Source organism: Oncorhynchus mykiss, chromosome 19 (genome assembly GCF_013265735.2).
Source record: "Oncorhynchus mykiss isolate Arlee chromosome 19, USDA_OmykA_1.1, whole genome shotgun sequence".
In the NCBI taxonomy this organism is placed as follows: domain Eukaryota; kingdom Metazoa; phylum Chordata; class Actinopteri; order Salmoniformes; family Salmonidae; genus Oncorhynchus; species Oncorhynchus mykiss.
This window is the reverse complement of record NC_048583.1, coordinates 43,499,750-43,526,613: the sequence shown is the minus strand read 5'-3', so window position 1 is coordinate 43,526,613 and position 26,864 is coordinate 43,499,750. Positions and strand designations below refer to the sequence as shown.

Genomic DNA, 26,864 nt, shown 5'->3' with positions numbered 1-26,864 from the left:
AGAAGTAAAATGAGTAGCCTACTGATACAACAGTCATACTCAGTCACCCGCCGAGAGAAAAGGAACATAGAAGTCTGTGTCAGTCGATACTAGTGTAGGACATCAAGAGTGTCTGTCCATACGATGATGCTTGCGGCTGGAGGCATCATCACCGGCACCGCGCACTGAAACACATGAGCAGGGGTGATTTTACGACAAAGCAAACTCAGTAGACTAGGCTACAACCGACTTTGTAGCCTATCGCAGTGGATGGAAAACATATATTCAACGTACTTTATATGAGCTATAGCTATTATTGATAGTTATTTAGAGAGTTATTGCGGAAGTGAAACTATGTGGTGAGTGTGCGTAATCAACACCTCTCCAATACGCAGCGGTCTGTCTTGTCAGCTCAGAGAGCGCGGTTCGTCACTGCATGCTCCAGTAGAGACTGAAAGTTACCTGCACATTGGTCCTCGTTGTCTTTTATCAATGTCTCCAATGTTATGTGGACTACAGAGTTGCCGGGGTATGATTTGGAACCCCATTCCCTTTCCATCAGCTCCTGGACAACAGTAAAAGCGGAATGCTATTGAGGCAGTCCGTGGCAGGATCTTGTAGAATAGGTAAGATCGATGGACTAATTGATTACCTTGACTTGCCTAGAATTAATTGCATTACATACTGTCATGCATTTTCAATTCCATTAGATATGAATATTTAATGTAATAACGTATTTATAGAGACAGACTGCGATTGATGAACGTGTGGAATAGCAATGAATGTGTGACATTTCAGAATTGGACATTCAATTAGCCATAGTTGTATTCCAAATTGGACTAAGCACCGTAAAAGACTGCTAGAAATGATTTGTCATTTCAGATCATTGTTGTCACCTCTCAAAAATGTATTCTACTCACATTAATCAACAAGAGAGAGAGCAGCTCATGAGCCCTCTTCACGCTTACTAAACTGAGCTCTCCAACCAGAGACTCATATAAACATAAGTGCATGTCACTGTCTGTCTGATGAATTATTAGTGGACATAAAATATGCTCTTTGTTGTGTAATGTACTGTGAAGGGAACATTCCTCTTTTCTGAAAAGCAACAGAGATGCATCCTCAAAGGCATATGAGAATCACTTTGTAATTCTAAAGCGAAGGTAGCACACTGAAAAAACACAAACCATAATTGATGCTTTGCCTTGACATGCAGAGAAGGCACTTGCGTGCTGTGGGAATCTTCCCAAATGGACATGATTTTTCATAGAGTCAAAGGTCCAGGCTGAAATGACATTATTTCTCCAGCCCTTAGATAAGCTCCTTAATGTACATGTTCTGTGATATTGCTCCTGGGTGAATGAATCTCCCAAAACATTTCCTAGAATGAAGGATAAATTCATATTCAGAATTCCGTCACGCCAAGCCTTCTTCTTCCACACAGAAACAGCTACACGATGACTAATCTGACATAGCCATCTTAATGCCATCCTTCCATATAAGACATATAAGATGCAGTGATTATGCTATAGGATACAGGATATATGCTCACTGGGTTTTTTCATTGCCTGAGATGTGTGAGAGAAAATTAAGCTTATATGCTCTCCTCTCATCAGAGCCTCAGTGAGTAAGCTTGGGTGGAAAGATTAATTAGCTGTACAAGAAGGTCATCTCATTGACCTCCTCTGGGACTGAGCTGATACGCTTTCGTTGGCTACTAGTTCTATTTATGCTAATTTCCCTGTCTGCTAGTGAGAGAGGGAATAGTGGTGAGTTTTCCCAGCATTTCAGAGCGCATGAATCATACTGCTTAAAACAACAAACTAGCTCACAGGAGGACATGTTATCCTGGCGACACGCTCCCCTGGTGCTGTTACTGACATTATTGAAATAGCATCTTGAGAATACACTTACCGCGAAAATACCTTTGCTATTTCCTTTCGTGCTTTGTTTAGCTTTTTAAAAGTCAAGTGTCTCAACAGTCAACATAACTGCAGCTTACTCATGACCTATGAGAGGCTTCCCCCCACTTCTAGAACTGGGTACTCCAACGATGCAGAGATGACTAGTTCATAGAGGATATCTTAGCACTATGATCAGTATGCATTAAAAAATCCTCCAACATCTGTCTTCATCTCACTTGTTGGAATGGAGGGAGCTTGGAAAATGATGGGGGACTTTTTACCACCATTTGTATATGAATTCAGGGGCATGAAATGTGCAACAGGGACAGATGGTAATATGGTGATTAATACCATGTGAGGTGTAATACTATGTGAAGAATATTCCCAGCCCATAAACCATGTCTCCAATCTACGTGTGCTGCATCAGCTTCTTCTGATCAACACCCTATATAGATGCATTTAGCTGATTCTATTGTAAATGCATCAGTGAGAGTTTCATACAATTGAATGTCATCACGTATCATACCTCATCCCACTTTCCATAACTATACCTGTCTTGTCCTTTCTAGCTCCCAGCCTGTTATCAACGTTTGCAGTCTATCCACTCTGATCTCCCTGAAGTCCCTCTCTGTCCCCCACCATGGAGAGTCTGAGTGAACTGCAGAACCCGCTCCTAGATAAGACCAGCAGCAGACACATGGTCCACAACGACTACCAGGCTTACCAGGGCGACTACCCGAACCGTCAGTGCCAGGAGAACATCATTGGCTACTTCGTCACAGGGAGCAACGGCAAGACCAAGGCCCAGCAGTTTCTGGATGCCACCTCTCTGCACCTGGCAGTGGAGGCCTTCTATAGGCCCAACTTAATCCTGTACAAGGACGATGTCAGCCTCCAGAGCAAGGACTCTAAGAGCGAGAGCTCTGAGACCACCTTCACAGAGAACAAGGACAGTGTAGTGGGAGTGGAGGGAGCCCCCATAGAGGACCCTCAGGACAAACTACTGGGAGAGAAGGATGTGAAGATCCAAACAGTCTCCTATGAGGTGGAGGAGGAGGGACATGAGTATGAGGTGAGAGTTCACACAGAGGGCAACCAACTATAAGTGACCAGCTAGAACTTTGGAATTGGGATGTGATGATGCTCATACAAGCAAAACATTGAGCGTTGTTAAAATCAAAAGGCTTTTTTTCATTAGTGGAGAGCCGTTGGACATAGAAAACGAATAGGACAAATAAAATAACAAGGTTACCTCAAATTGTGTGCATTTTATTAGTTGTAGGGGATGTATATTAACAGAATAATCGGTCAGGGCACTCAATACTGTTCATGTTAATTAACAAAGCTCCCTACTAATAGGCTGTTAAAGCTGGCAGCATGATTCATGCCTATTTGTTCCATCTAACCGTCTGTTCACTAAATGGAAAATTTGATGTATTTTATAGCACTTACAAATCCAATAGAGCGTTAGTTTTTCTGTTCCATAATTGTTGGCAAATCTCCCTATTCATCTTTGATCATATCAATCCAGGCCTTTTGTTATGTTAGGACAAAACTGTGAATAACCACTGCAAATAAAAATGGTGACAGTGGGAGAGCAAATTTTTTAGAAAAGTGGCTACATCTAATTTCATGCAGTAGGGTTGTGAAATACCCAGTGCTGTGAGTTGGCAGCAGGGGAGTGATCCCTAACTGGTCTTACCATCGGTCCAGCTCCTGTCACTAGCAGATGGATAGATGCACAGCAGATACATTCATTAATGCCAGAATGCAGTGCTTTGAAAGTATTATTAAGTGGAGACTGGGCTGAAACATGGCCCCGACACAGGTAACCCAGCAGATCAGTTATTCCAGGTCGATTCACAGAACAAATTCATCTGATTCAAAAAAGAAAATCAAGCATTTTGCCAAATGTTTCAGATGTAAGTGGTATGATTGCGCATTCATTGGGGTTTCACACATCTTTCACCCATGAGTCCTTTATGCAAAATCAATGTTTTCCGTGAAATAACAGGAGCGCATTTTGTTTAGTCACCAATACATCAGCTAATGATAGGCTCACCATTTAATCATTTTAACTTGTGGTTGATATAGAAAATAAGGATCTGTTGGAGTCCAAATCAAACCAAGATTCTTTATTTCTGAGCTCAGAGAGTAACAGATTTACATAGCGCACTGTAGACAGTCTGAATTCCGAAGCATTGGATGATAAGCGTATATCTATATAGTTTCCTGTTACTTTATCTATACAAGGATGCAGGATGATACTCACAAGAACAGGAGATTATAGTCAGACAGATTCACATAGTTTCACAAGGTTAGTCACATACTCAGTTATGTGGACACATAAAATAAACATTTCCCATTTCAAACTTTAAGACTTTTCTTTCCCTCTGTTCGAAGCAGTTTGTGTGTGTGTGTGTGTGTGTGTGTGTGTGTGTGTGTGTGTGTGTGTGTGTGTGTGTGTGTGTGTGTGTGCGTGCGTGCGTGCGTGTGTGTGCGTGTGCGTGTGTGTGTGTGTATGTGTGCATGTGTGTGGTACACTGTGTGTTGGTAGATGTAGTTCCAGGAATTGGAGATGGAGTGAGTGTGGCAGCCAGGTGGAGATCAGAGCTCTGCAGAAGTCTTTTAAAGTGAACATGCTCTCAGCACACTAAGACAAGAGGGAAAGAGCCAGATGATAGATCTTACATGTCAAAGCCAATATCTGCGATTAGTTATTCTACACGTGTTTGTGTTCATCATAAATTATTCCAGAAACCCTGCATTTGTATACAGACAAGACATGGTTCTCAGTAGGAATACAGGGATATGATGGATTTAACTATTCCACACAATAACACATGACTGGACCATGGCCTCAATGGCACCCATCTCAATTATTTTGTTTTGGTAAACTCTCTGGCAATGTTTTATATTTGTATTTGTCTTTATTATGGATCCCCATTAGCTGCTGCCAATCACAGCAGCTACTCTTCCTGGGGTCCAGCAAAATTAAGGCAGTTATACAAATTTAAAAAGATTACAATACATTCACAGATTTCACTATACACTGTGTGTCCTCAGGTCCCTACTCCACCACTACCACATATCTACAATACAAAATCCATGTGTACATGTGTGTATAGTGCGTATGTTATCGTGTGTGTGCGTGTGTGTGGCATGCATATTATTAATGTTAGCTCTCTGTGTACATCCAAGGGCCAGCCGTGCTGCCCTGTTCTGAGCCAACTGGTCGACTGGTCCAGGTGCGACAAAACTAGGGCATGTAGGACCTGCCTTGTTGATAGTGCTGTTAAGAAGGTAGATCAACCCTTTATTATGGACAGACTTCTCCCCATCTTAGCTACTGTTGTATCAACATATTTTAACCATGACAGTTTACAATCCAGGGTTACTCCAAGCAATTTAGTCACCGAAAACCACGTTATCTATTACAATATTTCGTTGAGGTTTAGGCTTTAGTGAATAATTTGTCCCAAATACAATGCTTTTAGTTTTAGAAATATTTAGAACTAACTTATTCCTTGCCACCCACTCTGAAACTAACTGCAGCTCTTTGTTAAGTGTTGCAGTCATTTCAGTCGCTGTAGTAGCTGACGTGTATGTGTTGTCATTAGCATACATTACTCAAAGCCAGTGACGTGTCATTAGTAAAGACTGAAAAAAGTAAGGGGTCTAGAGAGCTGCCCTGGGGAATTCCTGGTTGTACCTGGATTATGTTGGAGAGGCTTCCATGAAAGAACACCCTCTGTGTTCTGCTTGACAGGTAACTCTGTAAAGCCATAACACATACGTTTTTCCAGCAACAGACTATGATCGATAATGTCAAAAGCCACACTGAAGTCTAACAAAACAGCCCCCACAATTGCAGAAAGCAACGTTTTCCAAAATGCCAACACTTTAGTTTGATGGGGAATCAGGACATTGCTGGTGTGTAGGGGGGTAAAATGAGATTTAGGCCTAGGTGTGGGTGGATGATGCCAGTGCCTAGTGACATGGGCCATGGCCGTCTCTGTGTGCCATGAAGGTGTGCCCAGTGTCCCCTGCCGTCATTAACAAGCCTTCTGGTAGAGCAGCCCGAGGATAATTAACAGACCAGGGCAGTGGAGGAGTCTCATCAATTACACTGGCCTCAAAACGCACTGGTAGCTCAGCTTGCCATTACTGGCTGACTGGCTCACTGGCTGACTGACTGACTCTCAGATTGGGTGTTAGTGTAATGCACCAGTGTCTGTCAGTTTGCCCACACCTAGGGGCTAGATTGTATCAGATCCGCGTAAGCCGACACCTGCAAAGAAGTTGTTTTGGCGGTGTTGGAGGTGGAACTGAGTTAGAGCTGTCAAATCCACAAGAGGCTCCCAAATAAAATAAAATAAAATGTTATTGGTCACATACACATGGTTAGCAGATGTTAATGCGAGTGTAGTGAAATGCTTGTACTTCTAGTTCCGACAGCAGTAATATCTAACAAGTAATCTAGCAATTTCCCAACAACTACTTAATACACATAAATCTAAAGGGGTGAATGAGAATATGTACATATAAATATATGGATGAGTGATGGCCGAGCAGCATAGGAAAGGTGCAATAGATGGTATAAAATACAGTATATACATATGATATGAGTAATGTAAGATATGTAAACATTATTGAAATGGAATTATTTAAAGTGGCATTATGATCCATTTAAGTGATCCATTTATTAACGTGGCCAGTGATTGTGTCTCAATGTAGGCAGCAGCCTCTCTGAGTTAGTGACTGCTGTTTAGCAGTCTGATGGCCTTGAGATAGAAGCTGTTTTTCAGTCTCTCGGTCCCTGCTTCTCATTGTTGTTAGTAATCAAGCCCACTACTGTTGTGTCGTCTGCAAACTTGATGATTAAGTTGGAGGCGTGCATGGCCACGCAATCATGGGTGAACAGGGAGTACATGAGGGGCTGTCCATGCACCCTTGTGGGCCCCAGTGCTGTGGGTCAGCGAAGTGGAGATGTATGTGGTTTCCTACCTTCACCACCTGGGCGGCCCGTCAGGTCCAGGACCCAATTGCACAGGGCGGAGTTGAGACCCAGGGCCTCCAGCTTGGTGATGAGCTTGGAGGGTACTATGGTGTTGAATGCTGAGCTGTAGTCAATGAACAGTATTCTTACATAGGTATTCCTCTTGTCCAGATGGGATAGGGCAGTGTGCAGTGTGATGGTGATTGCAATGTCTGTGGACCTGTTGGGGCGGTGGGTCTAGGGTGGCCGGTAAGGTGGAGGGGATATGACACTTGACTAGTCTCTCAAAGCACTTAAAGATGACAGAAGTGAGTGCTACGGGGCGGTAGTCATTTAGTTTAGTTATTTTTGCCTTCTTGGGTACAGGAAAAATGGTGGCCATCTTGAAGTATGTGGGGACAGCAGACTGGAATAGGGAGCGATTGAATATGTCCGTAAACACACGAGCCAGCTGATCTGTGCATGCTCTGAGGACGCAGCTTGGGAGGCTGTCTGGGCCAGCAGCCTTGCGAGGGTTAACACGTTTAAATGATTTACTCACGTCGGCAATGGAGAAGGAGAGGAGGGGGGGGCGCAGTCCTTGTTAGCGGACTGCGACGGTTGCATTGTATTATCTTCAAAGCGGGCAAAGAAAGTGTTTAGTTTGTCTGGAAACGTGACGTCGGTGTCTGTGATGTGGCTGGTTTTCTTTTTGTAGTCTGGGATTTCCTGTAGACCCTGCCACATACGTCTCGTGTCTGAGCCATTGAATTGTGACTCCACTTTGTCCCTGTACAGGCATTTCACTTGTTTGATTGCCTTGCGGAGGGAACAACTACACTGTTTATATTCAGCCTTATTCCCAGACATCTTTCCATGGTTAAATGCAGTGGTTTGCGCTTTCAGTTTTGCGTGAATGTCGCCATCCATCCATGATTTCTGGTTAGGGTAGGTTTTAATAGTAACAGTGGGTACACCTCCAATGTACTTCTTTATAAACTCACTCACCGAGTCAGCATATAGATAGATGTTGTTATCTGAGGCTGACTGGAACATATCCCACTCTGCGTGATCAGAACAATCTTGTAGAGTGGATTCCGATTGGTCAGACCCACGTTGAATGGTTCTAGTCACTGGTATATCCTGTTTGAGTTTCTGCCTATAAGACGGTAGGAGCAAGATGACGACATGGTTGGATTTGCCGAAGGGAGGGCTTTGTATGCATCGCGGAAGTTAGAGTAGCTGTGATCGAGTGTATTACCCCCGTGAGAAGTGCAATCAAAATGCTGATAGAATTTAGGTTGCCTTGTTCTCAAATTTGATTTGTTAAAATCCCCAACTACAATAAATGCAGCCTCGGGATACATGGTTTCCAGTTTACATTGAGTCCAGTGAAATTGCTTGAGGGCCGTCTTGGTGTCTGCTTGAGGGGGAATGTACACAGCTGTGACGATAACTGATGAAAATTCTCTTGGGAGGTAATATGGCAGGCGTTTGAATGTAAGGAATTCTAGGTCTGGTGAGCAGAAGGACTTGAGTTCCTGTATGTTGTTATGATTACACCATGAGTCGTTAAACGTGAAGCATACACCCCCGCCCTTCCTCTTCCCAGAGAGGTGTTTATCTCTGTTGGTGCGATGTTATGGAGAAGCCCGGTGGCTGTACCAATTCCGACAACATATCTCTCTCTCTCTCTCTCTCTCTCTCTCTCCGCCCTTCCTCTTCCCAGAGAGAGAGAGAGAGAGAGAGAGAGAGAGAGAGAGAGAGAGAGAGAGAGAGAGAGAGAGAGAGAGAGAGAGTTGACGTCACTCTTATATCCAATAGTTCTTCCCGGCCATATGTAATAAGACTTATGATTTCCTGGGGTAACAATGTAAGAAATAATACATAAAAAACTAAATACTGCATAGTTTCCTAAGGACTCGAAGTGAGGCGACCAGCTCTGTCGGTGCTATTGGCTGCACAGAGTTTCATTAATAGAAATCTCTTGCAGCCTTGTTTACAAGTTTGAACACTGGAATGAGAGATGTAATCTACACCTCGATTAGGCTGATAGAAATCCTCCTTATCATTATCCATCATTATTTAGTTTAAAGGGGCAGTGCTGTAAAAAATGTGATTTTCCAAATTGTTATGATAATGGCCTTTTTGTGTAAGAATGGTTTGAAAAGAAATCCTGGAATTTCAGCCTGATGGATTTTTTGGCCCAGACCATGACATCACGATCGGATCTGATTATTCTGACCAATGACCAATTCATCTTTTATTTCCATATGTATCCTGATACATTGAAGGGGTAGGCGGGTTAGGTTCTAGAGTTTAGACCAGTCCTGGGCAATTATTTTCCATGGAGGGCCACATTAGAATATATTTCTGCCATCGTGGGCCAGAATCATATTACAGGATTATACACCATGTGTTTGACTGTGTTGACAGATATATCTACTGTAAATCATGTCCAGATATGCTAGTTATTTTACTTTTTAACATGCACAGAAATAAACCACATCCATGTTCTCCTTTTGGTAGGTATTTTCATTATTAAACATGCAATGAACTACACAGAGAGAAAGATACATTGTGCATTCAGCACCACGGACAGAACTCTTGTTAACGGGTATGTACAAAAACACAAGAAAGAGAGGGAGCTCAACATTACATGTCTGTTCACATACATAGGTTGACCCAAACAGTACAAACATCTCTGAGCCTGACTCCTAATCTTTGGAAAGTTTAATTCATCGAGAGATGCATAGAACCTCACTAGTTCTCCAATCACTGCATCAGACTGAAGATCGATAAGCTCAAGTTGCAGGCCAGTAGGAGCATTTTCCACATTGAAGGTGAAAGGAGAGGAAACCAAGAGCATGTCATTTTCCAACACTTTGAAATCCTCAAAACAACGAGAACACTCACTGTTCAAAGCACGCAGCAGCAATGTATACTTCTCCCGCTGGTCATCTGATAGGGAACAGACTAGTAGCGTCAGAAGGTGGGTGAGATTGTTGGCTTCTACTTGATTGGTGAGGAGGAGTAATTTTCCCTTGAAGGCTTTGACAAGGTTGTACATCAGATGTGCAAAAAGGCCCTTCCCTTGTAGTTTGGAATTCAGTTAATTCATGAAGGCCATGATGTTCATGGTGAAGGCAAAATCAGCCAACCATTCTTTATCTTGCATTTGAGAGAAATCCACATATTTTCCTTTCATTTGCAGAAACTCAGCAATATCCGACTTCAGGTCCCACACCCTTTTAAGCACCTTCCCCAAAATCAGCCCCAAAATCAGCTATCTCACGTTTGTGTGGTAGGGTAGATCTGCATGACCAGACTGTCTCTTCCAAAAGTGAGACAAACTGCCTGTGGTTTAAAGATTTTGCTCTTATGAAGTTTACCACTTGAGTGACTGTATCCACAACATGGCTCATTTTCAGAACACATTTACAGAGCACCTCCTGATGAATAATGCAATACAGAAAAAATATTTTCTGTTCTGGGTTCAGCTCAGCTACTTGATCTTGTATCATTTTCAAAAGGCCAGCGTTTTTTCCTGTCAAGTTTGGGCACCCATCTGTGGTCACACTGGATAACTTTCAAAACTCAGTCCCAGCTTTGCCACACACTTATTAACCTCCTCCAATAAATATTTCCCTGTGGTTGTGCTCTTCATTGACTGCACTGAAGCTCCTCTGTAATTTCAAAGTCTGGGGTTATGCCTCATAAGAATATCAACAACTGTGCCGTGTCATGTGCATCACAGCTCTCATCCATGGCCAAGGAGAAATAGGTGAAATCCTTTACCTTGTCTTTCAACTGTTGTTCCATATTCTCTGTGACGTCCTCAACACGCCGTGTCACTGTTCGACTTGCCTGGGAAACATTTTCAAACAGCTCTTTCTTGTCGGGACAAAGTATTGCTGCAGACAATACATTTTTTTCATGAATTTGCCCTCAGCGAATGACTTGTTATGTTTAGCAATTTTGTGGGACAGTGCATAGCTAGCTCTCGCCATTCCGTCTTTGGTGAATGCAATTTTGTGAAAAGTCCTTGCTGCTTTTGCAACTGAGAAAGCAACTCTTTCGATGCACTTGCCTTCTGCTCAGAAGACACTGATATATTTCTCTGCGTGCTTCGTCTGGAAGTGTTGGGACAAGTTGTAGTCTTTCAAGACAGTGATGCTCTCTTTGCACACTAAGCACGCAGCTTTCCCTGATACCTCAATAAAGAAATATGTTGATGTCTACACATTGTCTACTTTCCTTTTCTTTGAAATCTTTGAAAAACTAGTTTTTGCGCAATTTCTAGCTAGCTACTATTTGTAACTGTGACGTGTGTGTCAGCCTGTCAGTCTGTCCTCGTGCAGTTGTTATTTATATGCCTTCAAAACAATTGGCCCACATGCGGTGGGAGTTAAATCATTACACAAAGGCGAGTATTCATTGGGCTTTTAATTTTAATTACAAATATGTTTTTCAAAACTTTATTATCGCAAATTCTTTATGTGATCTGAGCATGATTCCACGGGCTGTGTTGAATCAGAACACGGGCCGCATACGGCCCCCAGGCCAGCCTTTTCCCAGTACACAGTTGAATCTAGGCCTAAGTCTACAAATGTATCCACTGGAGCATGGGAATCCATTATAAATGTGCTTGGATGTGGAGAATCTCACCTGGTGCTTCAGGTGTACACCAGGAATGAAATAGATCATTTCAAATGCCAATTGTGTGAAAAAGTCTCGTGAACATTGGTTATGCATGTGGGTCTCTGTGTGTAACTTCAAACATAATTGCCATAGCTTCTGTAGCTATATATGGTAAGTATTATGTAATACATTTTAGGCCCTCTGTCACTTTCTCTCTACAAGCATAGTACTCGTAGCATTTCATGCACAATGCAAGAACACTTCAAAATGCTTATCCCTCTCTCTATCATGTTTGCCAATGGGTGAGAGGGTGAGATGAGGATTTTGCTGCTATGTCCACTTTGTCTACACACTCTCTATGCCTCTTCCTCTCTCCTCTCGTCCTTTTTAAATTGGCTCATTTATTTTCAGCCCTGAACATCCATTTCCATTTTCTATCCTCCCTCAGTCCCACAGGTTTGTTTGATCCCTGTTAGTAACAAAACTAACAAATGAATCCTATCCTGATGGAGGGACATTCATTTAAACAAACAGCATGTCCCGCTCTGGGAGAACTGCAAAGGTGAGGCCATCTCTTGTTAAAGGTCATCCCAGTGATGTGGCTCCTCGTGTTTTGCTATTCACTTTTGTCCCCGTGCCAGAGTGCCCACAGCAGGGTCTGACTGTCCTATTCATTAGCCCCTCAGCTACCCAGGGGCCTCTGAGGAAAATCAAGGTACAGTATGGGAAGAGACCACACTGGCCCTCAGAACATTCACAGCCTTTCAAGCAAGACGGGCAAAATGACAAGGGGTGGTGGGGTGCGTGTGGAGAAAGGGAGGCAATTTAGCACATAAAAGGCAATGTGTTCTTCCTGTTTCTCCTGTCATCTGGTGGGGATGAAACAATCTGTTAATCCAGTGTTATCTGTCATGCCGCTCATGGGTGTTGATAGAAATACAAATCTTCTCTGCCTGGCTGAGCCCATCATGTCCTACATGTAAGCAGAACAAGGGCAGATATGCCTGGTGGTTTTTGTCATCTGATGTCAAACTGTTAGGTGTTACAGCAACGGTAACAGCAAGGTGTGGGCTCACACATTATTGACAGTATCTCTATAGTCAGAGTCGGATTCAGGTCCATGGAACAATGTTGTCTAATCTGATCCTACAACCTTGCTGATTATTGTTTTATAAATAAAAGTGATGTGCCCCTATTGGTGGGACACGCTTACTCACAGCACAAACTATACTGAGAACGCATCCAATTGTGGCAGTAGAATATGACACGAGTAGCTCACATACCAGGCCTGTCGGGTCCCCCCTCTCTCCTTTTCTCCTTCCCAGAGCGACAGCTCCAGTGACACTGAGAGTGAGGACAACTTCATCATGCTGCCCCCTCGGGACCACCTGGGCCTGGCCATCTTCTCCATGCTCTGCTGCTTCTGGCCCCTAGGGATCGCTGCCTTCTACTTCTCCCAGAGGGTGAGTCCAGGACCCAGGCCCCACTTCACCCCTTTATAGCTACTACCCTGTTATTAATGCTAATTACCCCCAGGACTCTCTGCAAGGTCAGTAGGCACAAGTGCTCTCTCTCTCTCAAGTGCTAACACAGCCCATTTTCTACACCCGCCACCCTCTACCAATTATTGCAGACCATTGACTGCGTAAACCGCATAGGTTCTGTCCCCTTTTACTCTTGTGAACACAAGCAGCAATACCACTGAGAGAGAAATGTAAACTGTGTACAGTTCAAACTTAAGGTTGACTGTGCCACATATGCAGTATGTTTTATTTTATTGTCATTTAGTCAATCAAAAGCCTCATAATACATGTTATTTTATGTTAGCAATACATTGCCCACATGACCATCTAGCAGATACTATCTAGCTACATGTATTTTTCAGTAAATAATGAATAGACATGATCTGCTTCCCCTGGGACTCTCTCGCCATTGTGACATTGTGATTATATTGAACCCCAGGTCTATCTATAAATAGCAGCACTTTAGTGAGCAGGTCCTGAATGCAGCAGGTCCCCTCCCTGCCCCTTAATCCAACTACAATATATCTCAGTGTATCGCAACATCTCTCAAACTAATTGCAAAGACAATTAAAATGCAAAATGACCCTAATAAAGGATTCAAATGGACAGATGGGTTATGGGCCAGTCTTTTTCAGAGGGATCCAAAAACATCTAAACAACACATTAGTTACTGTCAAAATGGTAGTGACATAATTGCCTTAGCAACTAATGGCTCCCCGGGAACAATTCATTGTTTTCTCTCCCTACAGTGAATTTACACCTACTCAAATGTTTCTCAGTCACATGAAATCATGACTAATTTCTCTCTCCTTTGTCTCAGACTAGCAAGGCCATGGCTAAGGGAGACTTCTCTAGGGCAGGCCGTAGCTCCAGAAGAGCCCTGTTTCTCGCTGCTCTCTCCATCACCATTGGGGCAGGGATGTACGTGGGGGTGGTGGTGGCCCTTGTAGCCTACCTGTCCAAGTCTAGGGGACACATATAGGAGCAGGACCAGGGCCACAGGGGAGAGTGCTTGGGAAATCTTCCCTGCTATGGCAACCCTGAAGCACCAGTCTACATGTGGCTCTGTAGGAATGTTTTGGTTTTGGAGCAGCTGAGAGGAGGAGGAGAAGGACCAGGGAGAGAGACAGCCACTTTTGTCTAGGTCTATCTACCTGGTAAGGATTTTTGAGGATCACAAAATAATGAGGGAAAACCCCTAAAGGAAAGAAGAACTATTGTCCCACAATGACTGTTCTGCTCCTCTACATGAATGAGATGAAAGATAGTGAAGTAGATGTGATGATACAGTACTACCTAAATTTGAGAGCTAACCACCTTCACTGATCTTCATTATGATCATTGGAGGCCCCGTCCATATTTGTAGCTGTTCTCTGTAAATACTTCTTGTGCAGATGGTGTTTTTGGTCGTATTGATTTTCATGCCACAGTGAGTTATAATGAACCTGCCATTGTGTCTAAAATGCAAAACCAAGAAGGCATACTTTCATGATTATTCATCAAACTGTTCGTCAGTCCAGTCCAGGAGAATCAACTGCCATCCCTTAATAGACTCTAGACAAAGAAAACTGTGTTTATTGTGCACTGTATATCCTGTCAGAATAAATACATTGAATAATGAGTTTTCTGTTTCCTGTCTTTCTCTGTGGAGAGAGGCATCACTGACGGTGTAATAGAGGGGCATCAGAATGCACTGTTGAACAATGTGAGTTACAGAAACAGTCAAAAGTTTGGACACACCTACTCATTCAACAGTTTTTCTTTATTGTACAATTTTCCACATTGTAGAATAATAGTGATGACATCAAAACTATGAAATAACACTTATGAAATAATTTAGTAACCAAAAAAGTTTTAAACAAATCTAAATATATTTTTGATTTTAGATTCTTCAAAGTAGCCACCCTTTGCCTTGATAACAACTTTGCATACTCTTGGCATTCTCTCAACAAGCTTCATGAGGAATGCTTTTCCAACTATCTTGAAGGAGTTCCCACATATGCTGAGCCTTGTTGGCTGCTTTTCCTTCACTCTGCGGTCCAACTCATCCCAAACCATCTTAATTGGGTTGTTGTGGAGGCCAGGTCATCTGATGCAGCACCATCACTCTCCTTCCTGGTCAAATAGCCTTTACACAGCCTGGAGGTGGGTTTTTGGGTCATTGTCCTATTGAAATAAAATGATAATCCCACTAAGCACAAACCAGATGGGATGGCGTATTGCTGCAGAATGCTCTGGTAGACATGCTGGTTAAGTGTGCCTTGAATTCTAAATAAATCACTGATAGTGTCACCAGCAAAGCACCCCCACACCATCACACCTCCTCCTCCATGCTTCACAGTGGGAGCCACACATGGAGAGATTCGTTCACCTATTCTGCGTCTCACAAAGACAGGGCGGTTGGAACCAAAAATCTCAAATTTGGACTCATCAGACCAAATGACAGATTTCCACCATTCTAATGTCCATTGCCCATGTTTCTTGGCTCAAGCAAGTCTATTCTTCTTTTTGGTGTCCTTTAGTAGTGGTTTCGTTGCAGCAATTCAACCATGAAGTCCTGATTCACGCAGTCTCCTCTGAACAGTTGATGTTGAGATCTGTCTGTTACTTGAACTCTGTGAAGCATTTATTTGGCCTGCAATCTGAGGTGAAGTTAACTCTAATTAACTTGTTCTCTGCAGCAGAGGTAACTCTGGGTCTTTCTTTCCTGTGGCAGTCCTCATGAGAGCCAGTTTCATCATAGCCCTTGATGCTTTCTGCGACTGCTCTTGAATTGTTTTTTAAAGTTCTTGAAATTTTCCGGATTGACTGATCGTCATGTCTTAAAGTAAGGATGGACTGTTGTTTCTCTTTGCTTATTTGGGCTGTTCTTGCCATAATATAGACTTGGTATTTTACCAAATAGGGCCATCTTCTATATACCACCTCTACCTTGTCACAACACAACTGATTGGCTCAAACACATTAAGAAGGAATGAAATTCCACAAATTAACTTTTAACAATGCACACCAGTATTAAATACTGGTAATTTACTACATGATTCCACGTGCTATTTCATAGAAAATCCTTGAGTGGGTGTTTCCAAACTTTTGACTGGTACTGTATTTTGTCAATTTGCTCACCTCCCAGCTTCTCCCCACACTGGCATGGCTTATTCTGTTATCTGCGTTTGGCATCTCTCATGAGGTGACTCTAGCTGCCAAGAAGCTGAAAGCTCAGGCACAAAGAATACATTCTGGAGTCAGGATGTCAGAACGAAACGAGTGCAGTATTTTATTCACCTGGAGACTGGAGAGCCATCAAGCCCATCTCTCTCTCTCTCTCTCTCTCTCTCTATCTCTCTCTCTCTCTCTCCTCCCCCCCTTCTCTATGTTATCTATGTATCTCTCTCCTGCTCTCTCTCACACTCTCTTTCAACGCCAGCATAATGACCCAAATACACGGGAGACATTCTTAACTCTTAACATGTCCTTGAGTTCCCTCATTGTGAGATTGAATAAGAACATGAACCACCGGATATGATATAATCTTTGAACTCAGTGATGCACAGTGATGAATAGAAATGACGTATACAGATAACTACCTACCTGTCAAGGGCACCTCCAGCTGAATTATTGTTGAAGCAGTCACAGCAAACAGCTAATGTTAACAGAGAACAGAATGTTTACCGTCCTACTCTGAGATGAAGGAGACCATTGACCACCATTATGGGAAAGTGGCATTAGTGCTCTTTCATTCAAGGTGGGGAATAGATATAGACCTAGTAGATGGCTAGGGGGAAGGAAGTGTGCAGGTTTTAATGTGACCTCATCTGTTCCCTTTTCAGCTCCACTCCCTTTTCAGTAGCTCAGGACTCTAATGGAGAGAATGGTCCAGCGGGGAGGATGGGGTCAAAAGAGCTCCTCTCATCAATGAATTCTGGATGGGGTGTTGAAGGTCGGTGAGAGTGGGTGAGTGAGTGAGTGAGTGAGTGAGTGAGTGAGTGAGTGAGTGAGTGAGTGAAGAGTGCAGTTATCTGTTCAATAGAGAGGAAAGCTCAGACCACCAGAAGCAAACTGATTCATACTGTTTACTGTAAGTCATCCACCCCACTTGGAATACAACTTTGTAAATAACTGCAGGATGTGTTTGAACTGTGGTAACTAATTATTGAATTTGGTTCATTCCCTTCTTTTGAGCAGAATAAACATGCAGAACAGGGCAGATATATTATTTGAGAATCATACATTTGTCTGTATTTTTATGCACTTTGTATTGCTTATTTGGTCTAAAACACCTTTCCAGTCTAGACATTGTAACGTTTTCTGATTCAGACAGAATCCTATCACTGCTGCTTGACTGTGTCTACATGAAAATGAGTGTCAAATCCAAAGACCTTTCATTTCCCTCTAAAAAAATGACAGGGAGGAAATTGAATTGGGCATATCCACATTGAACTGAGGGAGGAGATGGAATGGGGCATATCCGCATTGAACTGAGGGAGGAAATGGAATGGGGCATATCCACATTGAACTGAGGGAGGAAATGGAATGGGGCATATCCACATTGAACTGAGGGAGGAAATGGAATGGGGCATATCCACATTGAACTGAGGGAGGAAATGGAATGGGGCATATCCCCATTGAACTGAGGGAGGAAATGGAATGGGGCATATCCACATTGAACTGAGGGAGGAAATGGAAGAGAACAACATGGATAAGGAACTGTCAAGGAGTGGAATGACAAAAAAATATTAGAGAGCCACTATGTATATTAAGATTTGAACGTTCATACATCCATGACCCATTATCACTATGCTATCCCTACAGTACCTGTCACAATTGCCTGCAAATGATATCCTCTATCACTAGCATGTTCCTGATATCAAGATGAGACAATGTATCTTACTCTGACATTAGTTAGCTGTGTTCATGCATTTCCCTATGTATTTACATGATTGCCAATGTCTTATTCTTCACAGTGCATTAAATGCATTTCAAGATTACCTGCAGTGAAGATGTTTGTTTTTTAGTTAAAGAACAACAGTCTGAAGAAAATGCTCATCTAAATGATCTAATTGCCATGTATAACTCTAAATTCTGCTGTCTTGAGTGAATACTTGCAGTGTTGGGTGAGAGGGTCAATGTTCTCCGGTCTGTTTTATTAGCTATTATAGGAGTATAGCTCATTCTGCAAAATGAATTCTTCAGGCACTATGTTATATTATTACCAGAGGCATATTACCTGCCCTAGGCCTTTTTAGTGTAGAGGACGGGTTTCTGCAACATTCGTTAACAAATTGTAGCTGCTAACTCTTCATCTCTGTGGCAACAGCATAAGGACATATCCCTTGTGAAAACATCCTCCTACAGAATAGACTATGTAAGAAAAAAGGGTGAATTGTGAAATACTGTGTCTTATTAGTGACGAAACTGCACAACCCTTATTAAGCTGCACCACACGCTATATTGTGAATTGTCCCAAATTGGAGCTTCAAAGTCAATTGTGTAGATGACAGATGCTCTAGTGCAGTTTGATGTTCATCCAGAGATGATTATTTTATATTAGTTTAATTATGACATTAATGTTACACAGTAGGACATTCAAGGTCAAGTGTAAGGACAGATCTTGCACTGATGTCGTTTGAATATGTCGTAGGTGTCATCTGCAGTTATATGATGTTTCTTTACACATTCAATATCACTATTGTAACGTTTTATAATATTCCTTCCACAGATAATCTGGGATGAGCAGACCAAAGACAATGTTAAAGTTATTGTAATAATTAACATCCATTTTCATGATTTGGATAGCTGTCGTTTATACTAATATACTTACGTTATCGTTGAGGATACAATAAAGATATAATATGACTTAAATTCACCAAAATGTTTTATTGGAATATGACCACTTTAGCACCCCAATGCTTTGAGTTGTCAATTAACTATTTTATACCAGCTAAACTCAAATCAACCTCTTACAGTGCCTTGTGAAAGTATTCGGCCCCCTTGAACTTTGCGACCTTTTGCCACATTTCAGGCTTCAAACATAAAGATATAAAACTGTATTTTTTTGTGAAGAATCAACAACAAGTGGGACACAATCATGAAGTGGAACAACATTTATTGGATATTTCAAACTTTTTTAACAAATCAAAAACTGAAAAATTGGGCGTGCAAAATTATTCAGCCCCTTTACTTTCAGTGCAGCAAACTCTCTCCAGAAGTTCAGTGAGGATCTCTGAATGATCCAATGTTGACCTAAATGACTAATGATGATAAATACAATCCACCTGTGTGTAATCAAGTCTCCATATAAATGCACCTGCACTGTGATAGTCTCAGAGGTCCGTTAAAAGCGCAGAGAGCATCATGAAGAACAAGGAACACACCAGGCAGGTCCGAGATACTGTTGTGAAGAAGTTTAAAGCCGGATTTGGATACAAAAAGATTTCCCAAGCTTTAAACATCCCAAGAAGCACTGTGAAAGCGATAATATTGAAATGGAAGGAGTATCAGACCACTGCAAATCTACCAAGACCTGGCCGTCCCTCTAAACTTTCAGCTCATACAAGGAGAAGACTGATCAGAGATGCAGCCAAGAGGCCCATGATCACTCTGGATGAACTGCAGAGATCTACAGCTGAGGTGGGAGACTCTGTCCATAGGACAACAATCAGTCGTATATTGCACAAATCTGGCCTTTATGGAAGAGTGGCAAGAAGAAAGCCATTTCTTAAAGATATCCATAAAAAGTGTTGTTTAAAGTTTGCCACAAGCCAACTGGGAGACACACCAAACATGTGGAAGAAGGTGCTCTGGTCAGATGAAACCAAAATTGAACTTTTTGGCAACAATGCAAAACGTTATGTTTGGCGTAAAAGCAACACAGCTCATCACCCTGAACACACCATGCCCACTGTCAAACATGGTGGTGGCAGCATCATGGTTTGGGCCTGCTTTTCTTCAGCAGGGACAGGGAAGATGGTTAAAATTGATGGGAAGATGGATGGAGCCAAATACAGGACCATTCTGGAAGAAAACCTGATGTAGTCTGCAAAAGACCTGAGACTGGGACGGAGATTTGTCTTCCAACAAGACAATGATCCAAAACATAAAGCAAAATCTACAATGGAATGGTTCAAAAATAAACATATCCAGGTGTTAGAATGGCCAAGTCAAAGTCCAGACCTGAATCCAATCGAGAATCTGTGGAAAGAACTGAAAACTGCTGTTCTCAAATGCTCTCCATCCAACCTCACTGAGCTCGAGCTGTTTTGCAAGGAGGAATGGGAAAAAATGTCAGTCTCTCGATGTGCAAAACTGATAGAGACATACCCCAAGCGACTTACAGCTGTAATCACAGCAAAAGGTGGCGCTACAAAGTATTAACTTAAGGGGGCTGAATAATTTTGCACGCCCAATTTTTCAGTTTTTGATTTGTTAAAAAAGTTTGAAATATCCAATATGTCGTTCCACTTCATGATTGTGTCCCACTTATTGTTGATTCTTCACAAAAAAATACAGTTTTATATCTTTATGTTTGAAGCCTGAAATGTGGCAAAAGGTCGCAAAGTTCAAGGGGGCCGAATACTTTCGCAAGGCACTGTATGTTTTGATATAAACTTAATAAAATGTCTTCGGTCGTGGAAAGTCCTTGGCACCTCATATTGCTGGCCTCTTAATGACAGAAATCTAAATAAAAGGGAAACTCATATGGCGCTTTACTGTGGCCCCAGTATTTGTTTTACAACTCAAGGATTCTCTTTGGTTTTGAAGCCAATCTGTGCTCCCCAAAACACACTATCTTCTTTAGAAAAAAAGAAATGAAGACATACAGATTCAGCAGCCTAGCCATCAGCATCAATCTCTAATAAAGCCCAGCTTCTTTCAAGAGCCACAGCTTCACTTCAGAGTCCAGTGCGTCTTTGAACCTGTTCACAAGCATGCTTATCTGCCCTCACACCTTAGCTGCACAGCAACATGTTCCTCTCCACGGCAACAGCATTTGCCAGAACAGTCTCTGGGAAGATAACATGCAGCACATTTTGGGCTTGACTTATCTCTCCCAGGCAACAAGGAAACTCTATCTCTTTTCGCTTATTTTCCTTTCCATGATAAACAGTGACTGGACACTTTTGTGCTATGAACGTCCCTCAAAACTGCTGTCTTGTGCCAGCTGTGGAGTGATTTGAGTCTAATGCAGCTGAGAGATAAGAGGGACAGACAAATGGGAACGTTTCTAATTAGCTACTACTATTACTACATTTGAGTTAGCAGCACACATCAGGTCAAAATTAAGCTGGCTTGGTGGATCATGTGATGGGTGATTTTTTAAAAGGTATTATTGAAGTGAACTGGAAATAACGTTATTTTAGCCTGGCAGATGAGAACTGGCACCCAAAACTGTCCACAGATGGCCTGCTGAAAATACACAGCTCAGGGGGTGGGCTGCTGGTGTCTTGCCACACATCATAAATCTTTCTAGACCATGCTGTCAATGCTAACTGTACAAGATATTTTCAGTATTAAAGTGTTGGCCAGGCCAGGCAACAATTATTAAGTATCTGGCGTCCAGCAGAGCTGTGTGGTGGTAGTGAAGGTTACCAGGCACAGAATCACTACTCTCAACTCAAAGATTACCCCATGACTAGATTAGAGTGATTTTATCCATTTAACTTCCATAGTATGGCAATAACGCAACATCAAGAACCACTGGCTGAGAAGTTCATGGCTCCATAAGTAGACTAAAGCATACTTTATCATGTTTTAATGTATTGATGGAAATTAAAACAGTTATCCACCTGATCTCCATCTCACTACCTCTATTGAAAACTATGACATGAAGAACCCTAGCCCTAACCCTAACCTTAACCCTAACCCAAACAGTTCCTCTATTGAATATTATGACATGAAGAACCCTAGCCCTAACCCTAACCCTAGCCCTAGCCCTAGCCCTAGCCCTAACCCTAACCCTTATCCTAGCTCTAGCCCTAGTCCTAACCCTATCCCTAACCCTAACCCTAGCCCTACCCTAACCCTAGCCCTACCCTAACAATAGCCCTACCCTAACCCTAGCCCTAACACTAGCCCTATCCTAACCCTAACCCTACTAGCTTCATTTACACACCCTAGATCAACCCTAACCCTAATCTTGAATCCCACCGTACCTTCTCCGATGTGCAATCTGGTTTCCGAGCCGGTCACGGGTGCACCTCAGCCACACTCAAGGTACTAAACGATATCATAACCGCCATCGATAAAAGACAGTACTGTGCAGCCGTCTTCATCGACCTTGCCAAGGCTTTCGACTCTGTCAATCACCATATTCTTATCGGCAGACTCAATAGCCTCGGTTTTTCGGATGACTGCCTCGCCTGGTTCACCAATTACTTTGCAGACAGAGTTCAGTGTGTCAAATCGGAGGGCATGCTGTCCGGTCCTCTGGCAGTCTCTATGGGGGTGCCGCAGGGTTCAATTCTCGGGCCGACTCTTTTCTCTGTATATATCAATGATGTTGCTCTTGCTGCGGGCGATTCCCTGATCCACCTCTACGCAGACGACACCATTCTATATACCTTCGGCCCGTCATTGGACACTGTGCTATCTAACCTCCAAACGAGCTTCAATGCCATACAACACTCCTTCCGCGGCCTCCAACTGCTCTTAAACGCTAGTAAAACCAAATGCATGCTTTTCATCCGATCGCTGCCTGCACCCGCATGCCCAACTAGCATCACCACCCTGGATGGTTCCGACCTTGAATATGTGGACATCTATAAGTACCTAGGTGTCTGGCTAGACTGCAAACTCTCCTTCCAGACTCATATCAAACATCTCCAATCGAAAATCAAATCAAGAGTCGGCTTTCTATTCCGCAACAAAGCCTCCTTCACTCACGCCGCCAAGCTTACCCTAGTAAAACTGACTATCCTACCGATCCTCGACTTCGGCGATGTCATCTACAAAATGGCTTCCAACACTCTACTCAGCAAACTGGATGCAGTCTATCACAGTGCCATCCGTTTTGTCACTAAAGCACCTTATACCACCCACCACTGCGACTTGTATGCTCTAGTCGGCTGGCCCTCGCTACATATTCGTCGCCAGACGCACACCTACCTGTACATGACCATCTGATCATTTATCACTCCAGTGTTAATCTGCTAAATTGTAATTATTCGCCTACCTCCTCATGCCTTTTGCACACATTGTATATAGAATCCCCCTTTTTTTCTACTGTGTTATTGACTTGTTAATTGTTTACTCCATGTGTAACTCTGTGTTGTCTGTTCACACTGCTATGCTTTATCTTGGCCAGGTCGCAGTTGCAAATGAGAACTTGTTCTCAACTAGCCTACCTGGTTAAATAAAGGTGAAATAAAAAATAAAATAAAATAACCCTACTAGCTTCATGTTCACACCCTAGATCAACCCTAACCCTAACACTAGCTTCACATCTACACCCTAGATCAACCCTAGCCCTAACACTAGCTTCACATCTACACCCTAGATCAACCCTAGCCCTAACACTAGCTTCACGTCTACACCCCAGCTCAACCCTAACCCTAGGCCTAACCGTAGCTTCATGTCCAAACCCCAGCTCAACCCTAACCCTAGGCCTACCCGTAGCTTCATGTCCACACCCCAGCTCAACCCTAACCCTAGGCCTAACCGTAGCTTCATGTCCACACCCCATCTCAACCCTAACTCTAGGCCTAACCGTAGCTTCATGTCCAAACCCCAGCTCAACCTTAAACTTAGCCATAACCCAAACCCTAGATTCATTTCCACACCCCGGTTCAACCCCAACCATAAACATAACCCTAGCTTCATGGAGTATCACGTTCATCCATTCATTAGTATATTAGTTTCATTTATACATCCCGGCCTTACCCTACAGTGTAACAATGAGTAAATGCAAAATAGTAATTACAATAATACCATTTACAGGCATAAACAGTTTCCAAAGACAGGTTCTCAAATGTTGTGTTTACTGTATTATGTAATAAATTATATTTTCCTTTTGAATTTCATGTAAAGCTCAAGATTACCATCTTGTGGTGAATGCCACATATTCGAGAGGACCATCCTGTGGTGAATGCCATATATTCAAGATGAACATCCTGTGGTGAATGCCACTTACTCAAGATGAACATCCTGTGGTAAATGCCACTTACTCAAGATGAAAATCCTGTGGTAAATGCCACTTACTCAAGATGAACATCCTGTGGTAAATGCCACTTACTCAAGATGAACATCCTGTGGTAAATGCCACTTACTCAAGATGAACATCCTGTGGTAAATGCCACTTACTCAAGATGAACATCCTGTGGTAAATGCCACTTACTCAAGATGAACATCCTGTGGTAAATGCCACTTACTCAAGATGAACATCCTGTGGTAAATGCCACTTATTCAAGATGACCATCTAGTGGTGAATGCCACTTACTCAAGATAACAGGTCTTGTGGTGAATACAATATATTCAAGATGAACATCTAGTGGTGAATGCCACATATTCAAGCCCTCCTTTCCTTTCTATGGTCCATTTTCTCCTGCTACAGTATATTCCCCCTGATGGACAGCATGACAAGGTATGAGGAGAACAATAATAGAAGAAGTCAGCACCACATTTCTCCATATTATTTTTGTGGTTAATCTCAACCATGTTGAAAACAACAAGCAAACAAAGAACAGCAAGCTAGTAGGTAAAATTCATACCTAACTCAAAGTATGCATGAGGTTGAATGTCTAGCTTGACTTTATTCTTCTGCTCCCTCTGGAGCATATTGACCATAGACAGACATACATATACAGGCAACTGCCAAAATAAAGGAAACACCAACATAAAGTGACTTAATAGGGTGTTGGGACACCACGGGCCAGAACAGCTTCAACGCACCTTGGCATAGATTCTACAAGTGTCTGGAACTCAATTAGAGGGATGCAACACCATTCTTTTATGAGAAATTCCATATTTTGGTGTTTTGTTGATGGTGGTGGAAAACGCTGTCACCAGACCTCATCCCAGTGTTCAATTGGGATGAGATCTGGTGACTGAGACACACACAAGCACACACACACTCACACACACACCCTTTAAACCCCCTATGCTCCTTTGAGACCCCTCTATCAAAGTCACTGAGATTTCTTCTAGCCATGGTAGACAAAATAATGGTCAACTGGGCATTTTTATAAATGACCCTACATTAAAAATATATATATTTAACCTTTATTTAACTAGGCAAGTCAGTTAATAACAAATTCTTATTTACAATGGCAGCCTACACCGGCCAAACCTGGACGATGCTGGGACAATTGTGTGCAGCCCTATGGGACAATTGTGTGAAGCCCTATGGGACTGCACTGAGATGCAGTGCCTTAGACCGCTGCGCTACTCGGGAGCCCAAAAGCATGATGGGAGGTTAATTGCTAAATTAACTAATGAACCCCACCTGTATGGAAGGACCTGCTTTCAATATACTTTGTATCCCTCATTTACTCAAGTGTTTCCTTGATTTTGGGAGTTAACTGTAGTAACTACAAGAGTATAAAAACTCTAGTCCTCAAAACCCATCATCTCACCATCAGTGAAACACTGCTTTAGATGCATTCCCTGGAGTGGCCAACAGATGGCAGAACAACATTACATTTGTACGGCTGCTGTCAAGTTATGTCAATTTACAAGCAACTGCATCTATTGAAAAATGTAACGCACATATATAGCAATGTTTCTATAAAGTTTACGTTAGTTTATTAATTAAATTCACTATGACTACCATAAAAGGACTTTCTAAAGTACCCCTAAATGGAGGTCGCAGTAATGTAACCACTATTAACAGATCAATTGCTGATTTGGCATCAGCTGCTGACTATAAAGGAAGTGATATACAGATAGTAAGGTCTGAATTGCTCTTGTGATGAACCAGGATCCATAGTTTTTAGTCCTCTACTTGCAGTGCAGTTTACCTCTGAAATTAACAGACTGGTGGAATGAGAAGGTGGAATGGAAATGGGTTATTGACATGTATAATGATCTTGCGATGGTCACTTTAATTTGCCACTGTTGAGCTGTTGCCATAGGAAATTATGTTGGTGTTACATCTTCAATTGACCCTAATCTGCTGTTAGTAACATGGCTTATGAGCTTCAGCTGCCTCATCTCATAGATTTACTCAAGTTTTTTCTTATACTTTATACATTATTTGACCAAGACAATCACTCTAAATGTTGTATTAAGAAGACTATTTTACATAAACCTCTTATCTTACAGTTTAAAGAGTTTGATCTGTCCATCAGAAGAAAAATGTTGAATTACCTCCTCATAACTAATATAAACAGCTTGCTCATCAACAAATCTGATCCCTCGTAGGCATCCATTCCATGTTCAGAGGATTAAATAGTTTTGCACTTAGATGAATAATCTTCACTCTGCATATGATTTGGCCCAAGTAATTGAATTTGTGAGTTTATGTATTGTGGCTAAGGGTCCAGTTCACTATTTGCTATACTGTCAGGATTCCGAGGATCCACAACGTGGCATTACACATTTTGTCCCTCTAAACTGTAAGGATAACTCAACAACAAAGCTGTATAATGTTTCTGACAGACAAATATCCTCTCAAACAGCTAATGGTTAGTCTCATTTCTACAGCAGATGTTCAAATGAAATTATGAAACTTTTACCCATTAACTTCTTTGCCTAGTTTTAAAATTCAGGACGCCAACTTCATTTTGTTTATCCCTGTGAGATTATTGTTATTATTTTTGATCCAGCAAACATAAACCAGAGTGGATATTAAGATTCAAAGTATTACAAAGGTTTAGATGTGTATACAGTGCTTTCGAAAGTATTCAT

At 42.2% G+C, this 26,864-nt stretch overlaps 1 protein-coding gene across 1 annotated transcript; it reads left to right on the top strand.

Moving 5' to 3' along the window:
- Positions 1-136: 136 nt before the first annotated feature.
- On the top strand, positions 137-14,646 carry LOC110497934 (synapse differentiation-inducing gene protein 1-like). Its single transcript, XM_021574412.2, has 4 exons — positions 137-605; positions 2,453-2,955; positions 12,828-12,965; positions 13,846-14,646. The coding sequence occupies exons 2-4, from the start codon at positions 2,524-2,526 to the stop codon at positions 14,005-14,007; spliced, it is 732 nt and encodes a 243-aa protein (XP_021430087.2). The 5' UTR covers positions 137-605; positions 2,453-2,523; the 3' UTR covers positions 14,008-14,646.
- The last annotated feature ends 12,218 nt before the right edge of the window (positions 14,647-26,864 follow it).